This window comes from Eleginops maclovinus, chromosome 18 (genome assembly GCF_036324505.1).
Source record: "Eleginops maclovinus isolate JMC-PN-2008 ecotype Puerto Natales chromosome 18, JC_Emac_rtc_rv5, whole genome shotgun sequence".
Lineage (NCBI taxonomy): Eukaryota > Metazoa > Chordata > Actinopteri > Perciformes > Eleginopidae > Eleginops > Eleginops maclovinus.
The window spans coordinates 16,576,355-16,596,732 of NC_086366.1; the positions used below are offsets into that span (position 1 = coordinate 16,576,355).

Consider the following 20,378-nt stretch of genomic DNA (forward strand, 5'->3'; position numbering starts at 1 on the left):
TTTTCAGTTTGAATTATCGTGTATCATTGCCTTCATACAGTGGATTGGTAACACTGATAGAACAAAAATATCCTGACTAATTCCATTTATTTTCCATTAACAGTATGATTTAAACAAACAAGGCATTGTTGTTCAAGTCATGCAAATAACAATCTCCAAAAAAACCTTTAAATTTAAGCTCCTGATTTCAAAGCATGATCTTTATATTTTCCACTAAAGCCCAGGTATAAGCTTTCAACAAGTAAGAGGCTTAAATAGCAGATGGAAATAAAACCTAGTCTGAGCCATTAAAAAAACAGCATTGTCATCCCTCAGTGTCATCCAAAACAATATGATCCCACTTTCATCAACAATGGGATATGACTGTAACCTGTGTTTTACTGCCAACATGTTTCTTTGCCATCTTGTTTAGTAACCTCTTTTTTCGTTCATAAAGCTGATATAATCCTGTGAACACAGTGCAGAAAGCCACAGTAATCCGGGACTGAAAGGCAAAACCTAATGTCTGTATTCAAGAGCTCTGTGTCATTGTCTTCTTGGCGAGACGTTGCATGATCCAAGGGTCAAGGTAGTCATATTATCCAGCATTTTGCGTCATAGAAATTATGAGCTCAAGAAGACATTTGACTCCATTTTAAGACCCTAGAGAAATCTATTACAACCCTATCCAAATGGGTATCACAATAAGGAAAATTATGTTTTACAGCAAGGCAAGAAAATGACAATCATTTTAATCTACATATATGGCAACACCAACTTATGTTGGTGGTATGAAGAAGAAAACATGTCTCATAGCAGTAAAGGTAGCAGGGAGAAATAAATGAAATGTTCAGTGGTTTGAAAGTGGTTAACAAGTGGTTGGGTGCATAGAGCAGTACAGATCACTATGATCTTGAGTCCCACTCTGGGAAAAATGCTTATGTAATTACAGTGCCTTCCTCTCCGTTATACTCCACTCAGCAACCCTCTCATTACGCAATTAAAACACATCCTCACCCATCATAGCCTCCATTATTGGCTATATATACATGTAAGGCTGCAGTCGGGAAATTGAACCTGCGCGTTGTTCTCTTGGCTGGGGTTTCATACAGAGAAGATCGCTGGTAACCAATCCCCCCCTATTTTTAAACTTTATTTCCCTTTTTCTTAAACAACACATACAGTGTCAAAGACAAAAATTCAGGTGTGCAGGTTGTCCATTTTTCTTTTAACGCCCCCCCTAAACATAGCAATGTTTTAGTAATTTTATCAGGTATGTTTTAAACTCAGTCACTTGGTTTCAGAGAACGTACAAAAATGAATACTGTTGGATACAAACGGACATATACTGTAGTTTGAGATTCAAAGAATTTTCCGGGCACACAAGAGTTCAAAAGGCACATTTTGTGAATCCTCTACCTGTTTGCTTTTGAGAGCATTTTGTGGACGGAAAGGCTTTCTGAAGCCCTTCCACCTTTTCTGTATCAGTTACCCACAAGGACAATATGCAGCCTGTTTGATACAATACATTCTTCCTTTTGCTTAAAGACTTGTGTGTAGGTATGGTTTCAGTTAGCAATGTATCCAATTAAACTATGGACAAGAGCCAGGTCAAAAGAAGAGGACAGAGGGTCTTTCTTTAAAACTCTTCAGGTCAAGGTACATTCATACTGACCACGCTAAAAAGTACTTTTGCCACCATTGCAATCTGTTCAGAGTTTTCATGATTTCTTTATCTAAATTATTTATTTTTAGCCCAATTACTTTACAACACCTTTAACATGGAGCCATATCATTTTCCATGACTCCCCTAGCAGGTTAATCCAGGTCAAGCATATCGAAACATTTCGAATTCAGTGAGCAGTCAGGTTCCATGTAGATAGGTATCACTGTCATCTCAAGACACCTAATATATGCACCCAATACATATTCTGCCAGAGTCACTTCATGTTTACTGGTTTTTCAATGGTATTCATGCCAGGATATGCACCCAAGAAACTTCACCTTATGGAGAACATTCTTCTTTCGTATGATTGTTTTGCCTGGTACACACGCTCAAAAACAGGGTGAGGGATGACTCATCGAGCTGTTTGACCACAGTTCATGTGTTCTTTGCAACGATTAACTCCCAAAACGGGCATTTTTATATGTAATAAGAGGCTGAAGAAATACAACCCTATTATTGTCTTCCTCTTTGAAGTTGTCAGTAGACTGTTTTGATGAAAATGCATGCTTAATTAAGCTTCAGAATTGACATTAACAGTCAGCTGATTCACAGATGCTTGCCTGTTTATCTCTTGTATGTCAAAAAAGCACATTTTGGTAACCATAGAGCATGTGTCTTCATACCATAATTCCTTTCCTTAAGAACCACAGTAAAGAATCACCTGCTCTTGGAATTATTTGGTGTAACAAACAAACAGAGCAATTTTCCACTTAAAGCATGTTGTGAAATATATTTTTAAGATTGTTTTCATGCTCCTGTAACCAGAATAAATGACAATCAGGGCTACACTTGACGTCAGGGTGAAGTTAGTATTTTTAACCTTACTCTGGCGGTAAAATTGTGTATAAACATAATAACTCAAACTGGCCCTTCCAAAAAACACATAATAACGTATGATTTTTTGTAATATTTGAATTACATTCATTTTTGTTAGATGATTACTCTACAGCGGCATTAATATGACCTCTAATATAACAACTCAGGGAGGCAGGAACTCAATTATCTTATCTAATAAGCCCTTATTTCCTAATTTAAGGGTACCTTAAGAGTGTTGTGATTTTTGAAAAGTGTAGCATTCTCTAATGAAAAAAAATGTACAACTATATTTTGTACTTTAAATTTTAAATTGCACTAACTTTCGGGTATTAATTTAGGATTTATTTAATGGACCCTGTGGAGAGCTACGGTATGGTCAGTTGAATGTGTTGTTGGGAAATGTTTCCATCTGCTGGTACGATACAGAACCAATGATAACTTCTCTGTTTTATTGAGTAGCTGTGGAGATCATATTGAAACGCAGGAGACGTTCATTACAGTTGAGCACACGAATGCGTGTCCCGTTTAATCACACAGTAAAAGTTATAACAAAACAAGATGGCGCTGTAAACCAACAAGCATGGGGCTCCACGTCATCGTAAACACAGATTAATTAAAGGGACCACGATCCCTTTTTACAGTCGTACTTTCAAGCATAAACCAACGGTCATACTTACAGGCATGAAACAACAGTGTGTAGAACCACACTTAAGAAGGAGGTGAATTATGTATATTACATTCACTACATAGCTATATTTAGTCTACATCTCTCTGTGGGATAAATCAGAGCTGATAAATGCAATTTTATATAATAGCTCTACTGTAGAATAATTTTAAGTTAAAAGATAAAAAGGCAAAATATAATTTCGCTCTTTTAAAACGTTCGAAAATAATGTAAGAATAAGGATATTACTCCTAATTGGTTTTACGGACACGCTATTTAAATTTAGTGCCATTATATTTGCGTCCAACGAAGTCAAGTCAAGCTATAACCTGCTCAAAGTATTACAATTATAGCACTATAAATATCTAAAGCTGAATTTCACGTTCTGAAAATATTGATATAGACTATCGTTTTTTATTTTATTTTATCAAAACATAAAAGCAAAGCAAAAGCATTTCAAAAGTTTGAGCATGGATTAATTTTAGTCAGTAGCTTGATTTTCCCGTTCTCTCTTAAAATTAAACTTTACTCTGGCTTTTTCAGCAGGTGTCTGCACGATAACACTCGATCAAATGTGGCTTCTTTTTCTGGGAAAGGTAAACCGAGGTCTTGATGAAACTAAAAGGATTTGCTGTCAGTATTGTTATCCGAATTATGGTAGGGACATCAGTGACGCGGTATATCCCACTGACATTTTCACTCCTAGAACAGGATATGACTAACTGACTTTCACGTGATTGGTTATCGCAGTATTCATAATACACACACTGACACACTTTCTTTGACTGAGCCAAAGGGTCCCTGACAGCACCATACAGAGTATAGATGCAGCAGTAGCTTACTGAATCATGGAGAGCAACACACAAAGATCACCTCTGACTTCATGGAGGGACTGTTTTGTATTGAAGCGGATCCGCATGTTGACCCCTGTTGGGTTGAAAGCAGAAACAAAAATGTTGTTCAAGCTGTCAGGACCAGTGGTGAGTAGCCTGTATATACAGCTCCGGAAAGAATTAAGAGACCACTGCAAATGTTTCTTCAATCTTTATCTCTACATATATAGCAACCATTCCAGTGTGTGATGAATTCCAACACAGAGCCAAATTGTCAGTAGTTTATGGAATACAATAATAATAATAACAAAAACATTTTTTTTTTAACTCAAAGACATACCTATAAATAATAAAACAAGAGAAAATGATAATGCTGAAGAGGTTTCTTAATTTTGTCCGCGGCTGTAGATGTAATGTCAATGTTCATGATGATCTAAATAATGTACTAAAAACAATTAAAAGTATCATTCATTTAATTGGACTTTTATTATCTAAACGTTTGTGGTGTAGACCCATGTTAACATCGAACAAATATGCTCATATCTTATTATTATACTGTTGGGTAAGCTACAGTAAGTCAAACTGCTGTCTTAATTAATGTTCAAATTGTCAATGTACTTGTTATTAAAAAAAATACAATACAATTAAATACAAAAAGCCATATTACAGCAAAACATGCTACTTAGTTGATGAACAAATTAAATGATCAAACTATCACAGTCTATCATAATCCCCACAAACAGTATGTCTGGATTTACCAAGTACTGTAACCAGTAATACAAAACTACTTAAGTATTACTGTGCAAACAAACATACATCCTTGTAGATGCAGCCTGAGGCACAAGAGAGGGACACAACTTCAGAAAGGAGGGCCTAACACACTTTGAGCCCGCAGCACTAACTGACAGTTTAGAAGAAGACAAAAGAACACATACTTTGTTAATGCAACAAGGGGAAATTCTCTCTGCTAATAGTACAAATATACAAGTTCCAATATGGACGTAAATTGTTTAATTTATTGCAAGTGACTTCAAGACCTGTCCAGGGTTTCACTGATATTTATTTTATCAGCACTGCTGGAAAATGACACACTATCATCAATGTTCTCTTACACACACTCACTATAGGAAATGGAAATGTGATATACTGTATTCAACAGCAAGTCTGACATCTTTTAAGGATACCAGCAAACGCCACCTATAACACTGCTACCACATACCACAATACAGGGAATAACATCTAAAACCAGAAGTATTGCAGTGTGCATACATATACCATCACATTAGGCATCATAAGTCATAATTTTGTTAGCATTCAGTAGTATAACATTAGCTATTCTACTTCTATCCAGATAATGGTATAGTTGTCATTTGGTCTCTTAATATAAAGATCCTATATCCACAAGTTTCTAAAGTTGATATCTCCAAATATTTAAGTACAGATGTAATGAATAACATCCCATTCCCTAGTATACACAGCAAAGCAGAAACAGTAACAAAATGTTCTAGGGATAACACTTTCCCATAGTTAATATTTTAAAACAACTTTGAAAAAAACAACACCTAAAAGAAGACCTAATGGTACAGTACGTTTTTGATGGTCACCTTAGCAACCTGTTTTCTGCTCTATTGAAAAGTTGGTGCATTAAATGGCATTCAACCCCTGACCAACATAAGTCTTTAAGGTAAAGACGCTGCACTGCTATTGGATCGATGTTAATGTAATGTGTTTTTTCAGGCATGTTTAATTTTTGGGAAAATTAAAAAGTAACAAAATGTTATCAAACAATGATTTTGAAAGCTTCTCTACAGTAGCTAACTCTGAGGATGCCCTAGGAGTCACACCTGTTGAAGACCCATGGACTAAATAATAGGCCTATTTATTTAGTTTAGCAAAACCAAAGAGGTTCAATTACAGAAGCAATGGTAAAATTAAATGTCTTCAAAGGCCCAGAATTTTGCAGGCAAAAAGGTAATGTAACTAACTCAAAGTTGAATGTAGCTTAAATACTCCCCAGCAGTGTAAACTATTACATTGAGTATGTGTTTTTGTCTTTTGATTCATTTTTATTTTTCAACAGATTTCCTCCCGTCTTTTGACTTATACACTGGGTTTTGTAAGTGCTATTTTCTGTGGCCATCTGGGTAGGGTGGAGCTGGCAGGAGTGTCTTTGGCTACATCAGTAAGTACACTACAGTAATGTTCTTCCAGTGAAAAAAGGAACAATAAATAAACAGAAAATTAACCACTAATATTTTGGTTAAATCCTCAGGTTATTAATGTTTTCGGTATATCTATTGGATACGGTTTGGCTTCAGCATGTGATACTCTGATTTCTCAGGTATGAGCCTTTGCCCGACATGTACTATTTTTCACCAGGTATGATAAGAATTGATCAAAAAATAAAATTCTTTCTGTTTTTAGAGCTATGGGGGCCGGAACCTTCTGGGAATTGGGGTCATTATGCAGCGGGCAAGCCTAATTTTGTTACTGTCCTGTTTCCCATGTTGGGCAATTCTCATTAACACAGAGAGCCTTCTTTTGGCTGTCAAACAAGAGCCAGAGGTGGTCAGGTAAGCTGTGAGCTGCTTTAGTTTGTTGTTTTATTTTTCTTGTTCATTATTGATTCTTAGAAAGGAGCATATATTTCAAATGATATTTAATGTTGATATTGAAGTTAATGATATCTCTAGGGTGACCCAGTTGTACGTGAAGGTCTTTATGTCAGCTCTTCCTGTAAGTATTTCTAACTTAAGACCTATCTTCATCGAAAAATAACATTTTATTTATATATACAGTGGGGCAAAAAAGTATTTAGTCAGCCACCAATTGTGCAAGTTCTCTACTTTTTTGCCCCACTGTGTCTATGCGTGTGTGTCCAGATTTATAATATATAAGGTGTTTCCTTCTTTGTTGTAGGCTTCATTCATGTATTCAGTTCTAAGATGTTATCTACAAAACCAGGTAAGTCCATTAGATAAATGTCTGATGAGATGAAGTAAGAACAGGACAGGTTCATTACATGAAAGAGAAGTCATAAAGCCTGTGACTTTCCATCATTTATTCAAAAAGGATAGTGGCTGAAAGATGCTATTCATCAGACTTCTATTGCAGTAATACAGAGTTGCTCCAGGCTGCTAGTTGATGTGATATTAGAGATCACCGTCCAAATTGTGATGAAAACGAGGTTAGGGCCTATGAATGTGTAGAAAACCATAAAGCTACATTTGGACCAAGGTTTTGTTTTGCATTTATTGACTTTAGTAAATCAATTAATGTGCAATACACATTCACGTGTCCAGGTGTTGAGTTTCAAGGACTTAAACACCACTACAGAATGGTACCTTTACATTTAAATGTTAAAAGGTTCTTTATCAGGGTATCATTTGTTATTCATACACCTGTGATGGGAGGATGACTCAGCCCAGGAAAACCCTTAACAATAAAAAATAGGGAAATAGGACCCAAGTGCAGCACAAGGAGCCGGAATACCAGTGTAAACAAAAGCGAGCTTTTATTATAAAAGCTGTTTAACAAAAAAATACAAAGTTCGGGAAATCCAGGACATTAAAAACACTTGACTTGAAACATGAAGGACGACAGCGAACTGACAAGGAACACAAGGGAAAGCAGGACTGAATACAAAGACAATAATCACAACACAAGCCACAGCTGGGAAGGGGAGGCAGAAACACGAGGGCAACAGGTGACAACAATTAAACAATCATACACAAGGAAAACCAAAGACAGGAAGTAAAACTAAACATGACACAACAGAGGGAAAACATTTCAAAGTAAAACAGGAAACTACAAACACACAACAAGGATCTTGACACTCCTGTAGTAATCTTTGTGTTCTCACTTTGCCTATGTCTAACAAGAATATATGTAATTTATATTATATGTTGCTCTTCTCTCAGAACATCATATGGCCGCCGGTAGTTACAGGCCTTATTGTCAACATTCTCAATGTTGTCATCCAGTACATCTTCCTCTATGTTTTAGATCTTGGAGTAGCGTGAGTATTGCCTATTGACTCGTTTAATAACGCCATTATTGCTTTTTACTACATAACCAATATTTTGCAATGATATACTCTTCACAGAGGGTCTGCTGCTGCCAACGCCATATCCCAATACTGCATGGCTGCATTGTTGTATGCTTATATCATTTGGAACGGTCTTCATAAGCCCACCTGGGGAGGTGAGTGGCACATGCACGAAAATAATAAACTGTTTCCGATCGCCAATATCAAGCAATAAACTCTTATACAAACAGTTTCTGTGACCTACCGGCTGTTTCCGGTTAGGTTAACTAACTGGCTGCCGTCAAGTACCGTAAAATGTAGACATTCGTGGAACAAATCGGCCAGGAAAACGTTGAGTTTCTGGGTACGTCATTATGCGCATGTGCAACCGGGAGGGAACGGATCGGCCACTGACACTGGGCAAGAACTCATTACGTACGATTACAGGAACTCAGAATTCTATCGGTCCAATCAGCGAACAGGGGGAGGGGTTGAGAGCGATAAATCGAAGTTGGTTCCGAGTTTGAATTGTAGTCTAGTCTGTAGTTCAACCAGTGGCGGGCCGTGCATTTCACACCTAGGCCTTCAGTGATGTCCTACACAGTCCTACCTGAATTATTCCACCTCTTAATGCCATCATTATGACGCCATGGCTCTAGAAACTATACATTTAGACAGAAACGCAGTATAACCGGGCGTTGCATCACCTTAACATAGTCAAGTACAACAGAGTTATATTAATATTTCTGAAGCATTTATAATGAATACATCAGCATTTACAGTTAACTCAATTAATCAGAGTATCTGACAAACCGCTCCTTGACACCTGTGTCCGTCACATAACGCAGAACAAGTGCCAGCTGTGCTACATTACCCACATCTGACGTCTCGTCCACCATAACAGCGACAAAGGGTGCTTTTTGAATCTCCATTTTGATCTCTTCTCCCATCACTTCAGCAATAGCATAAATCAGGTCGTTTTGTATTTTGCCTGACGTCCCAGTAAACATGTTGTTTGTGTACAGGTGGTAATGCAAATCTGTGTTGTTCTCAGCACGAAAAGAAAGAAGCTCCACGTAGTTTCCTCTGTTTCTGGACTCGGCGCTTTCATCGTGTCCCCTAAATGAAAGTTCCTGTTTACCCAAAAACAGGACACAATCAATCAGTCTTTCAATATTTCCCTATTTTTGTTCACCCTTTCGTCGTGGAGCTCCGTTTCCCTGCGCACTTGTTCGTTGAGCTGTAGATCCACTCGGGTGTCCCCAAAGGTTTTCAAAAGCACCAGTGCTTCCAAGTGCCCAGCTGTGCTTTGGTGTCTCGCTGCTGCCTTGGTTAGACAACTCAAGTTTGCAAATTTAGTGTGGCTCCAAACACCAAATCGATCAGTTGCAAATACCAGGCATTCCCGGCAGTACAATTTGCAGTGCCTCTCGGAGGCTGTGAGCCAGGGGTACCGCTCGTAGTTTCCCTGCTGTGCTAGGCTCGCTAGCGTTGGAGTTGGTCGTTCCCTTTTCAAGATGTGTAGCTTTACTTGAAAAGTTCGTTTTGAAAATGGCGTTGTAATTATATCTTCGACCAAATTGATCTCTTCTCCTCCTTCAGCCATTGTGGGTTGAAAAAAATAGCTTGTAGAAATCTACACAAATTAGCTCGCTCAAGTTCTAATTCTGTTTGCTAGCTTTGCCCATAGACTGTATGGCTCTGCCTACTGCCTAGCTCTGCCTCTCAATAGTGCGTATCCAATCAGAAGATGTGCACGTGCTAACGTTAGCGTACGCCTGCTAGCTGGCCCGTTGTCGCCACCTCGAAATCTGATTGGTTAACGCCACAGTTTTGTTTGCGTTCACTTTAAGCTTACAGCCGCCCGCACTGTTGATTCTGAAGGCCTAAGGGCAGATTTCTTTGACCCTAGCAACACATTATGGCTGAAATATGATTGGATAAAAGCTCTAACATAAAGGCCAGCCCTCCAAATCTCGTTCTGAGGCTGGAAGCAGCGCAGCCAAGACGAACGCTATAAAATGAAGAGAATAGACTATGGGGAATAATTTAATACGTATTTGTGGAAAAAATATATCAAAATTTAATTTATATTCTGATGATGTTTAGGCCAGCAGAGAAGGCCTTGCTGGCCCTGACGGCCCACCACTGAGTTCAACAATGGTGACGGAGGAAGAGACGCTACTAGCTATCCGCTTGGTAGTTTCAACTCTTGAAGGAATTCTTCCATTTTCAAATAATTGTTTCGAGTTACGAGTTGTCCCCTGAATCCTTAGGTTACATTGACAACATCGACACATGTCGTTGACAGCCATTTTGACAGCCACGCTTGAAGGTAGCGATTTGTTTACTACTGTGAAAGCGGAAGTAGGAAGCGTCAGGTCAGAGCTTGCCCTTCGGCGCATAACATACGTCATTACCAAACGTTAGTGATTGGTTAAGGGAACTCCAATGATTTTAAACTTCAGACAAAGTTTCCACCCATTACAGCAATCCAAATCCAATGACGCTGTTCCAGACTGTATGCCGGAGTCAAAGTCAAACAGGCTGGTATTACCAGGCTAAATGAATTATTCCAGGGTTGAAGAAATCTCAAAGTGTGAGGATTGTAGCTGAGAAGAAATCAAGTGTTAGATTAAACATAGTTTGGAAATAATAATGATTATTGCATTTATTTCTTTTAATGTTACAATAAATAGAAAGCAAAAAAATCAAATTCTGTTAAATTCAAGGCTGTATGTACAATAACGTGCATCAGAAACATCTTGTGACAGTTATTGACAACCTCAAAACAGTGAAGGTGTGTGTGGTCTTTAATTTATGAAGAAAAGTCTGAACTAAACAATTATGAGCCCTTTTTCACTCTCTTCTTTGTTTTAGAAAAGGGTTAGCTATTCAAACTGTATTTTATACTCTTTCATGTTTTAACATATAACATAACCAAATGTTTTAGTTGAGTATGTTTGTCTGTTTGTCAGCTGTATTGCAGAAAAACTACTGGCATGATGTTCATAAGACTTGATGGGAGGTTGTAATATGGGCTAAGGAACAACCAATTGTACTTCTGAATAAAGATTTTTTTTATTTCCGTTAACATTGCAAGTGCATTTAGACTTTTTCTATTCTGTTTTAGTATTTTAGCCTTTATGCATACTGCAAAGTAACCCTTTACTGTGTATTGCTGTTTGTTCCAAATTATTTCTTTTTGAAAAATGTTTTTATTGGAAGTAAGGATAATTAACATCAGAGTTGATCAGACAGATTCATAGATGAATTGATTGAGTGATTATATATTTGTTATTTTACCACACAGGCTGGTCTAAAGAGTGCCTGCAGGACTGGAGCGCATACTTCCACTTGGCCATACCCAGTATGTTCATGATGTGTGTTGAGTGGTGGTCGTATGAGATTGGAACCATTTTGGCAGGTAATGATACAGGCCACTTTGTGGTTTAAAGCATTTGTGTTCTTAGTAACTAAATTCAGTAAGAGGTCTAACTGATGTTTGTCATTATAAGGTCTAATAAGTGAGACGGAGCTTGGGACTCAATCCATTGTGTTCCAAGTGGCAACTGTTCTATATCAGGTCATCTGTCCTCTACAAATTACTGAATATGCATAAGCTGTTGTGGTGTTAAATGAATTACCTATTTTTACATGCAATGTCACAGCATTGTAACGTAGTCTTTTTGTCATTAGTTACCCTTAGGTTTCTGTGTAGCTGGCACTGTAAGAATTGGACAAGCGCTGGGAGCTGGAGACACAAAGCACGCTAAGCTGTGTGCTAAACTGACAATATTATATGCAGGTCAGTGTGTTCCACAACACTATTTATGTGGTTTACAATATCTTATTAAAATGTATTTTATGTCAAGATTATACTATAATTATTTTATGTACAACTGTAATTTTACTAATAAAATTAATGCAAGGGTATCTTAGACCTGGAATAGCATGTCTTGAGCCAAAATGTTTTCAAAGTGCTAGAAGAGCTAATAATTGCCACATAATTCTCAAATTATTTACAGAAAATATAATTCTTGCATCTGTTACTTTTTAACACAGGGTTCATAGCTTTGTGTTTGATAATTTTACTTGGCAGCCTGAAGGACAGGATCTCATATATCTTTTCAAATGATGAGTGAGTAAAAACACAAACATCTTTGTAACAACAACAACAACAACAACAACCATATTATCTACTTTCGTTTAAAAAATAACACATACAGTCAGTTTATTTCTCCTAAATAACCTTTTCACTATTATAACATTTATTGTTGACATAGAAAACAATGAACTTTGCCCACATATTTCTTTAAATATTATCTTGAGATAAAGGTTTTGCTCAGCATCACTGTGACTCAACATCGAATTGTAAGGTTTTAAAGTTATATTTATGTTATCATACGTGTACTTTCCTTGAGTATTGCATTTAATGCTACTTATTCCACTACATTTCAGAGACAAATGTTGTACTTTTCAAACTACTACATGTAACTCTCCTAAATACTTGGTACAAATGAAAACACATGATGCAATATGTTATTTATTTTATTTAAAAAAGTATCTATGGCTCCACTTTGCCAAACTTCATTATTAAAATGATTTTAAATTTATAAGAATAATATTATTCTACAAGACTGTAAGAAATAGCCATTCTGTGTACTGAGTACTTTTACTTTTGAAACTCAAAGTACATGTTACTGATAAAACTTCCATACTTCCATCAGGATTTTAACTTGAGTATTTTGAAACCACAGTATGTAAAGGACCAGAGTATTTTTTTCACCACTGCATATTAGCAATTTTTTAACAAGGACATTTTCGATTATCTCTTCTTATGAACACCAGTTTAAAAAATCATTATTTACTATTTTTAGGAATAAATTTTGAATCAGGCTATGAAAGAAACCCCTCCTTAAAAACCTTCCGAATATAAGTACGAAAGAAGCTGGAAAGTATCAGCGCATGTACTGAAGTGAAGATTTCTGTCTCAGAGTCTAGAAAAAACTAATTTTGAGAAAACTGATGTTAAGGAAATGTCATGCATTTTGCAAAGTACTACATTATAATAGGGTTAAAATTGTATTTAAAATAGAATAAACTTCCCTGGTTGATTACTTACGTCAAGAAAAATCCATTTTTAAAATATAATATTACATGTTTTCTGAGATGTTATGTTCGATTGTGAAAATGAGACATTATCTAATGCAATTTAAGGAAAATTCTTACAATAAGTCAAAGAGTAGAAAAAAACATGTAGAGTATATACAGTATGTGTTTTTTGATGTTTTCATTAATTTAGTCTAAAGGAACACATGTTATGGAGTAAAAAATAGCCCAATACCTAAAAAATGACCAGTTTGTGAAGCATTTTTTGTTGCCTACAGTTACTAGAATTAATGACAAAATTACTGATTCCTCTTCAGTCAATGGTACTAGGATAACATAATGTGTCCTGATGCTAAAATATGTCAATCACATCTCACAAAGTAATTTTTACCTCCCACACTTTCAGACAAATCCGGCAAAGGGTTGATGATTGTTTGACTGTATTTGTTCCATTCATGTTCGTAGAACCAATCTTTGTAAGTATAACTGACATTTCATGCAAAAAATATGATATGATAAACCTATATATTACATTTTCAAAATACCAGGTGCTCTTTTTACTCTCTATGTCTCACCACCTCTTGATTCTGTTTGCGTGGTTAGGCTGCCGTGGGAGGCATTTTAAAAGGAGCAGGTAAACAGAAGATTGGGGCCATCATTAACATTTTGGGATTTTATGGTATTGGTTTTCCCATTGGTGTGCCACTGATGTTTGCAGCCAAATTGGGAATTATTGGTAAGATTTACAGCATGTTTTTGAGCCTTCAGCTTTTTGTTGCCACATTGATGCTAACTGGTTATTTTAAAGTGTTTGTGTCTGTGCATGAGAAATGTTTTATTCCCTCAGGTCTATGGATAGGCATTCTTATCTCTGTGTTGATGCAGACCATATTCCTATCTGCTTATTTGGTCAGAATGAACTGGAAGGAAACTACAATAGAGGTAAGGAATTATAGTCTTCACGTTCAGAGTCAAAGAAGTCTTTGCATTGTAAAAGGTCTTTCTGAAAAAACATTATTGTTTTTTTTTTTGCAGGCTCAAATCAGAGCAGGTGTGTGTGTGAGCTCTACAGAGACAAGTAAGACTCCACAAAACACTGCAAGAATCTCCCTGCCTACCGTTCTGAGTGTTTACTTTTTTAAACTAGAAATTACTTTGAAAATTGTGAAACATGCTTAAAGTCACAGGTGCAGGGGGCATCTTCAAAAATATACATAATAGTAAATAGTTAAAGTCATTTATCCGTGCTTGATAAATGTCAAAAGAAGTTACTGTAACTTAGGAATGAATACTTTTAACATATGTTCATGCTAACAACGTTGGAACTATAATCGTGCATTTTTACAAAGATGTGAGTTTGAAAGTCTTTATTTTGCAGTGAAACATGTAACATAACAGTGACATTTGTATGTCCAGGTCCAAAACCATGTGATCCAGGGGACTCACAGTACAGTGCAGGAACAGACACCATGGAGCTGGTTGACCGTGAGGCGGGGCCCGCAGGGATACCAGGGGAGGAGGAGCTATCTCTCAGAAATCTGCTTCTGCGCAGAGGCCTGGTTCTGGCTATCATGCTCTTTATCCTGGCTGCGGGAATCGTTATTAATCTGCTGCTCAATCACTTGTTTAATTCATTGTGAGCAAAGTATTTTGTATTCAGCAACCCGAAGAATTTGAAGTTACCCCTTAGGCACTGATGGACAATCTGATACAGATGTTTGTATGACATGATACAACAGCAGGACGTGCAGAAGATAGTCACAGGTGCAGACGAGCAGAAATAAATACATTTATCTCTAATACATAACTCATGAATTCTTATTTACGTAACTAGATTCCCCTTTTAATCTGTTAGTGTTTCTAGTGAATCCTCTCACAACGGTTGCTCACAACCACATTCTGTCAAAGAGATAGAGTCAAACACCAGATATTCCCAAACATTTTGTAATTAATTTAATAAACTAAAGCTTCGTGGTATTCTTGGAATCAACATTTTATTTTCACTTTTAGAAACACGAGCAGATTTAACATAAATATTTAATTATCCATTAATACATTAATTGCGTAAAGGAAAACATTATTTAAACCATTGGCAAAAACTAAAATTCAGTATTTTATGGCATCGAGTGAGAACAATGATTTTGGGATTAATGATCATAAGGTTATCCTTCTATTGGGACTGGTGCAGTGGAGAAAATGTTATCAGGGGAATATGACGTATTGGTCCAGTCCAAAGTAAAGTTGGCCTCTGAATGCGATGTCTCTGGCAAGGGCACCAGGAAGTGCACGCTTGCTCCCACAGCCAGAAGGGAAACTGCTGCAAACATAACGGTGCTTCGCCTGAGGATCAGCTGTGTGGTGGAGAGACGGCCACCCTTCAGCTGCTGGACCACATGTCCACACTCTGTCTCTGTCTTTCCATCATGGCAACCGATGCCCACATACATGTGGCCGTCCACTGACTTTGGAAAAAGACATTGCCCGTTACTAGCAGGCTTTGAAAAAAAATACAGTTAGATGAATTGTTTGGTGTAGCTGGCAACTTACATTCTCATTACTCGCTCTCTGGTCATCAGTGTTGTTACCCGCTGTGTCTGACAGGGCATCTGTGCTTAATAAAGTCATGGGAGGGTTTTTCTGTGCTCGCTTCACAGCCTGCAAACAAATACAAACAAAAACTTTACATTTGTTGAAAACTTTCATGCAACAAATAGGTTTTAAATGCTAAATTTGAAATGAGTCCAAACTATGAGGGGCTGCTGAACTTGCCTCCTCTGTAATTTTCTTCCAGTCGAGCTTGAAGATTACAATGATATCGAAGGTGGATAGTAAAATGACACATATGAGTAGTCCGAGCCAAAAACCTGGAGAGAAAAAAATTGTCTGTTATTGGAAGAGAAGGTTTCAAGTTAATGTTTTTTCAGAAACTTAAAAGGTCACTTCATGTAATTACCAAAAATTCCAAGTTTTGTAACAAAGGTCAAAGTAACGCCGATTGAAAGTGCTATAAAGTAGTATCCAATGAAGTTGGCAACAGCAGGAATCTTCTGTTTGCCTGTTCCCAAGAAGATGCCTGTGCACACACACTAGGATATAAATAAACATATCTCAAATTATTAAGCAGTCTCTCCATTGGCCGCCATATTGTATTTTCAGGACAGCTAAAACAAGTTATATTTGACTTGTTCTGCTTGCTTTTGGCAGGTCAATGCAAATATACTCTACTTATACAAACTCACCACAAGACCATCAAAGAACTGAAGGAAACAGTAGGCATTCATCAAGTGCGAGACCAGACCTATGATCTTCCTGAAAAAAGGTTTTATAATTAACATCTGTTTTTCTTGGACAATATTTGAAGTAGCAAAAGCAGGCTAAACAACTTAGTTTTATAGTGATTGAATAGTGAGTGCAGTTGAAGAGACTCACTCATCAGAGGTAAAGATGTGGCCAATCAATGTCTTAGTAGAGCCGAGCACAACACCTTCCACAACTGCAATGCTACCTGGAAAAGAGGGGCAGTGAAATCTGTCAAACAAATGCAATGAAATGCAGATTTACCAATATAGGCTTTAACAAAATAACATTTTTGTAACTGACTTGCAAGAGCGAATGAGATCTTGCTGGTGAGGATGGCCCTGGCAGTGTTTCCTGCACCGAGAGCATTTCCCACTCGTGCGCACACTGCAGCTTGAATACCTAGAGGGAACTATGGATTAAAATATTTTTTAATGAAAAAGTATTAAAGTAGTGGGCTCTTTCGAGTCTTCGGAAGTACGCTGACTCAAATTGAATATTCCTTGAGATCAGATATGTTTACAGAAATGTTTGCTGTTTGAGTTGTAGTTAGTACCATGTAGGTTATGAAAGCCACCATTATCACAACATGTTGGGCTGCCAGCTCGTCTTCACCCAGCATTCCTGATTAACAGATAAACAATCACAATTTAAGAGTTGAATCTGTTTTTTTATAAAATCACATTACTAATATATATTAGTTGGATTACCTGCAAAGAATCCACCAAACTCATATAGCCACCACTCAAAGCACTTCATCAATGTACTGGGAACAGCCAGTTTCATGTAGGAGCCCCAGTCCTGCAGCGATTCTACAGACCAGCCTGCAGGGGGAGAGAGATACTCAGTTGTGAAGAGGGAAAAAAACTTGGAAGATCAACAAATTTGTCCATGAGATCATAAGGTCACCACAACTATCTACTAAATATAACTGTCCCTCACCTCCCCATGTTTTTACATGGAGCTTCTTCCACCGAATGTAAGCAAACAGAAAAGCACAGATGTAAATCTGAGACAGAGCATTGGCCGCTGCAGATCCGCTGTAAGACACACAGACAAGGTGATATCACTGTGTGTAATAGTTGAAGTCAGATTCAAACAGAAATATGTGAGGCACTTACCTTACACCCAGATCCAGCCAGTAAAGGAAGATGTAGTTTGTCACCAAGTTTGCTATATTTGCCAAAGCAGCAGCGTACATTTGTGGCAGTATTATACCCTGAGTACACAAACAGCAGTTGATGAAATGAGGACTAAATAAGATTTACTATGTTTTTATAAACTGAAACAGGATGATACACAGTTCAAAATATAAATGCACCTGGTTCTGCAGGTAAGACACTTGAAGAAGTTGTAGAAACATTGCCTACAGAGAAACATGATGTCATTAAAGTGTTTCTAATTTATTTTACATGTAGAATATTCCACTGAAAGGTAAGAGAAAAGGTCATACTCACTGGTACTGCAGGGAGGAAGCTTGTAATATATACGTGGGCTATTCTGAAATTAAGATACTTTAATTCAAATAAAAAACAAACAAGCACTTCTCAATCAATTGCACTGATCAACATCATCAAATTTAATTTATATTATGCCACTAATAGGATGAGCTTTAAAGACACATTTTAAAACCTCTTACATTAAACTACTTAAAATAATTTGTGCAATTCAACTGTGATATTTACTCTTTACAATTGGTCATGTGTTTAACAGATTCTTATGTTAGAACCAATAGTATCACTGCATGTTTGGTGCTGTTTGTTACAGTACCTGGTCACCTCAGGGCTCTGGCCCATGCATAATAGGATGGCCTGGGCATTAATGAGTAGACCCCAGCAGGGCAGACAGAACAACAGCAGAATGATGATGCCCCTCTGCAGGATTACTCCCACCCGACGCAGGTTCTTACCACCAAATGTCTGCACAACAGAACAGACCAAGTTAAATATTTAGAAAAGAGTGTGATAAACAGTTGGCATCTGGAGGAAAATAATCACAGGGCAAACCTGAGACACCAAAGTATCACACGCCAGCCCCAGACCAGTTCCTGTTGCTGCAGTTGTGACATTAATGGTCTGAAATTAATACAAAACATACCTGAATTAGTCTTTTGTACATGTAAGGACTCTGATGTGAGTCATATTTTAAGTAAAAATACTACATATGGATTGAATCATTATTGTTTTATTCTATTGATAACCTGCACAAGTCAAGCATGATGTGCACTTACAGCACAAGCTAATCCATAGCCAGCCATCACTTCATTTCCCAGGCGCCCACAGAACATTGTCACCACAAATGGCAAGAGGTAATTGAGGATTCGAGAGAGCAGCTGGAAAGGCAAACATCGACAATGGTTCAGTTGATGCACTTAGTAGCTCACAGATGATACTTTGTAAATTTCAGTAAACACAAGTCACAATTAATTAGTATGGCTCTCAGACCAAGCTCGGCAAATGAGCAAACAAACTTTGGCATCTTGCAGCCACTTCTCAGCCTCTGTTTAAAACCTGCCAACAATGTTTCAGGCCAATTGATTTCCACTCCTCAGTCTCAGAGCTGTTTGCCTGACATTTTAACCTTTTCTTTGGCATAGTAAAAACTTTCATCAATCTTTTCATCAACATTCAATTTTTTTTGTTTCAAAAACAGCCTCAATCCACACAATTCCTTACAGACAGAAAAATTTATAAAAACAGTGCCTTACCAGAGGCCCTGTCATCTTTAGGATGTGGTACAGTTCCTCTTGGTGGGCCGCAGGAACCCTGTGGCGCAACCACCTGCAGAATAAAATCCTGTCACTGGACCCCTCCATGTCTGTTGGCATTAATGCAGGTCTTTCTGCTGGAGTATCTGTCAGTTCTGTCCGTCTTGTCTTGTCTTAGTTGCTCTCCAGGATGTTGAAGAGAAAATAAATATTGCGTGGTCTCAGCTGCCCTGGAATCAAGCCAAGGCAAGCTGAAACAACGCTGATTGTGAAAAAACAGAACAAAGCTAGCAGTTGAAACAAAGTCTAAGACTTGAAAGCAAGAATGTTTTGACCTTGATTGAACAAATCAAAAACAATTCACTGCCTACAGTATGGTTTGGGTCAATGATTCACTGCTCAGGTTTACCATTTATCCAAAGATAAACAATGTTCAAACTGGCAGTCTAGATGATTTTGACGGCATTGAAGGAGACAATGGGATAATGAATCCTTTTCACATGTTTTGTAAATATCTAAAAGTTAAATAAAATGAAACTTATAACATAAATGAAGTTTGAGATTAGAGATTGATAATAGTTTTATGTGATCAAACTATGCTTAAGAAAAGAGTTTCAGGAGTCAAAAGTAGAGACAAAAATTGTAAAAGACATTTGGGAGACCTGTCTTTCAGACTGTTTTGATGAATCTGTTAAGTTTTGGACAAAATGGGGACTGCATTTAAACATAATTATAGTATATTAAGGTCCACCCCTTTATGTATATGGTTTTCCTAGAAATGATCACTTTAAATAATTACATTTTGAGACCATGCAGAGCTATATTACACTTTAAATGGTCAACTTTTAAAACCCCACCCTTTTATTATAACTTTTCTTTTTTCTTTACTATATTGTCTTTAGGTCAATAAATAACACAAACAGTTATTAATAACAATGAATGACATTATCTTAGCCTATAGTATCTGACCCTGGTACCTTGGACCCAAACACAAACAATGCAGGAAGAGTGTTAGTGTTCAATGATTTATTGCCAATGCGTATGAATGACTCAGGCTGACAGGATCAGTGTAGTGATTAAAGAAAAAAGGATGATTATGAATTATAAGGAGGTGGGCAGGGAAGTTCATGTGACAGGTGCTGGAGGGTAATGATTTATTTCAGGAGGGAGCGGCTGGTTGTGGGAGGGAGCTGATTTGGACATTAGAAAAACTGGAC

General features: G+C 37.3%; 2 protein-coding genes across 2 annotated transcripts; one reads left to right on the forward strand and one right to left on the reverse strand.

Annotated features, from left to right (window-relative positions):
• Nucleotides 1-4,033: 4,033 nt before the first annotated feature.
• Nucleotides 4,034-14,988, forward strand: slc47a3 (solute carrier family 47 member 3). Its single transcript, XM_063907320.1, has 17 exons — nucleotides 4,034-4,165; nucleotides 6,099-6,200; nucleotides 6,291-6,359; nucleotides 6,443-6,591; nucleotides 6,712-6,754; nucleotides 6,938-6,982; nucleotides 7,939-8,036; nucleotides 8,124-8,221; nucleotides 11,359-11,472; nucleotides 11,564-11,631; nucleotides 11,745-11,853; nucleotides 12,111-12,186; nucleotides 13,564-13,633; nucleotides 13,761-13,893; nucleotides 14,005-14,099; nucleotides 14,193-14,235; nucleotides 14,574-14,988. The coding sequence occupies exons 1-17, from the start codon at nucleotides 4,034-4,036 to the stop codon at nucleotides 14,795-14,797; spliced, it is 1,668 nt and encodes a 555-aa protein (XP_063763390.1). The 3' UTR covers nucleotides 14,798-14,988.
• On the reverse strand, nucleotides 14,585-19,459 carry LOC134880383 (multidrug and toxin extrusion protein 1-like). Its single transcript, XM_063907317.1, has 17 exons — nucleotides 19,162-19,459; nucleotides 18,685-18,786; nucleotides 18,461-18,529; nucleotides 18,225-18,373; nucleotides 17,912-17,954; nucleotides 17,776-17,820; nucleotides 17,576-17,673; nucleotides 17,397-17,494; nucleotides 17,165-17,278; nucleotides 17,011-17,078; nucleotides 16,758-16,866; nucleotides 16,587-16,662; nucleotides 16,397-16,466; nucleotides 16,111-16,243; nucleotides 15,927-16,021; nucleotides 15,705-15,812; nucleotides 14,585-15,619 (listed from the first exon to the last, which is right to left on the reverse strand). Exons 1-17 carry the CDS (start codon nucleotides 19,279-19,281, stop codon nucleotides 15,320-15,322), a joined length of 1,797 nt encoding a protein of 598 aa, XP_063763387.1. The 5' UTR covers nucleotides 19,282-19,459; the 3' UTR covers nucleotides 14,585-15,319.
• Nucleotides 19,460-20,378: the final 919 nt, after the last annotated feature.

Bases quoted from the DNA above. Each gene is read 5' to 3' on its own strand.
- slc47a3 (XM_063907320.1), top strand. From the start codon at position 4,034: ATGGAGAGCAACACACAAAGATCACCTCTGACTTCATGGAGGGACTGT. The intron at 13,894-14,004 runs GTAAGATTTACA...TTATTCCCTCAG, and splicing joins AGCCAAATTGGGAATTATTG to GTCTATGGATAGGCATTCTT. The intron at 14,236-14,573 runs GTAAGACTCCAC...TTGTATGTCCAG, and splicing joins TGTGAGCTCTACAGAGACAA to GTCCAAAACCATGTGATCCA.
- LOC134880383 (XM_063907317.1), bottom strand. From the start codon at position 19,281: ATGCCAACAGACATGGAGGGGTCCAGTGACAGGATTTTATTCTGCAGG. The intron at 17,821-17,911 runs GTGAGTATGACC...GTTTCTCTGTAG, and splicing joins GCTTCCTCCCTGCAGTACCA to GCAATGTTTCTACAACTTCT. The intron at 16,244-16,396 runs GTGAGTTTGTAT...TTTATATCCTAG, and splicing joins AGTTCTTTGATGGTCTTGTG to TGTGTGTGCACAGGCATCTT.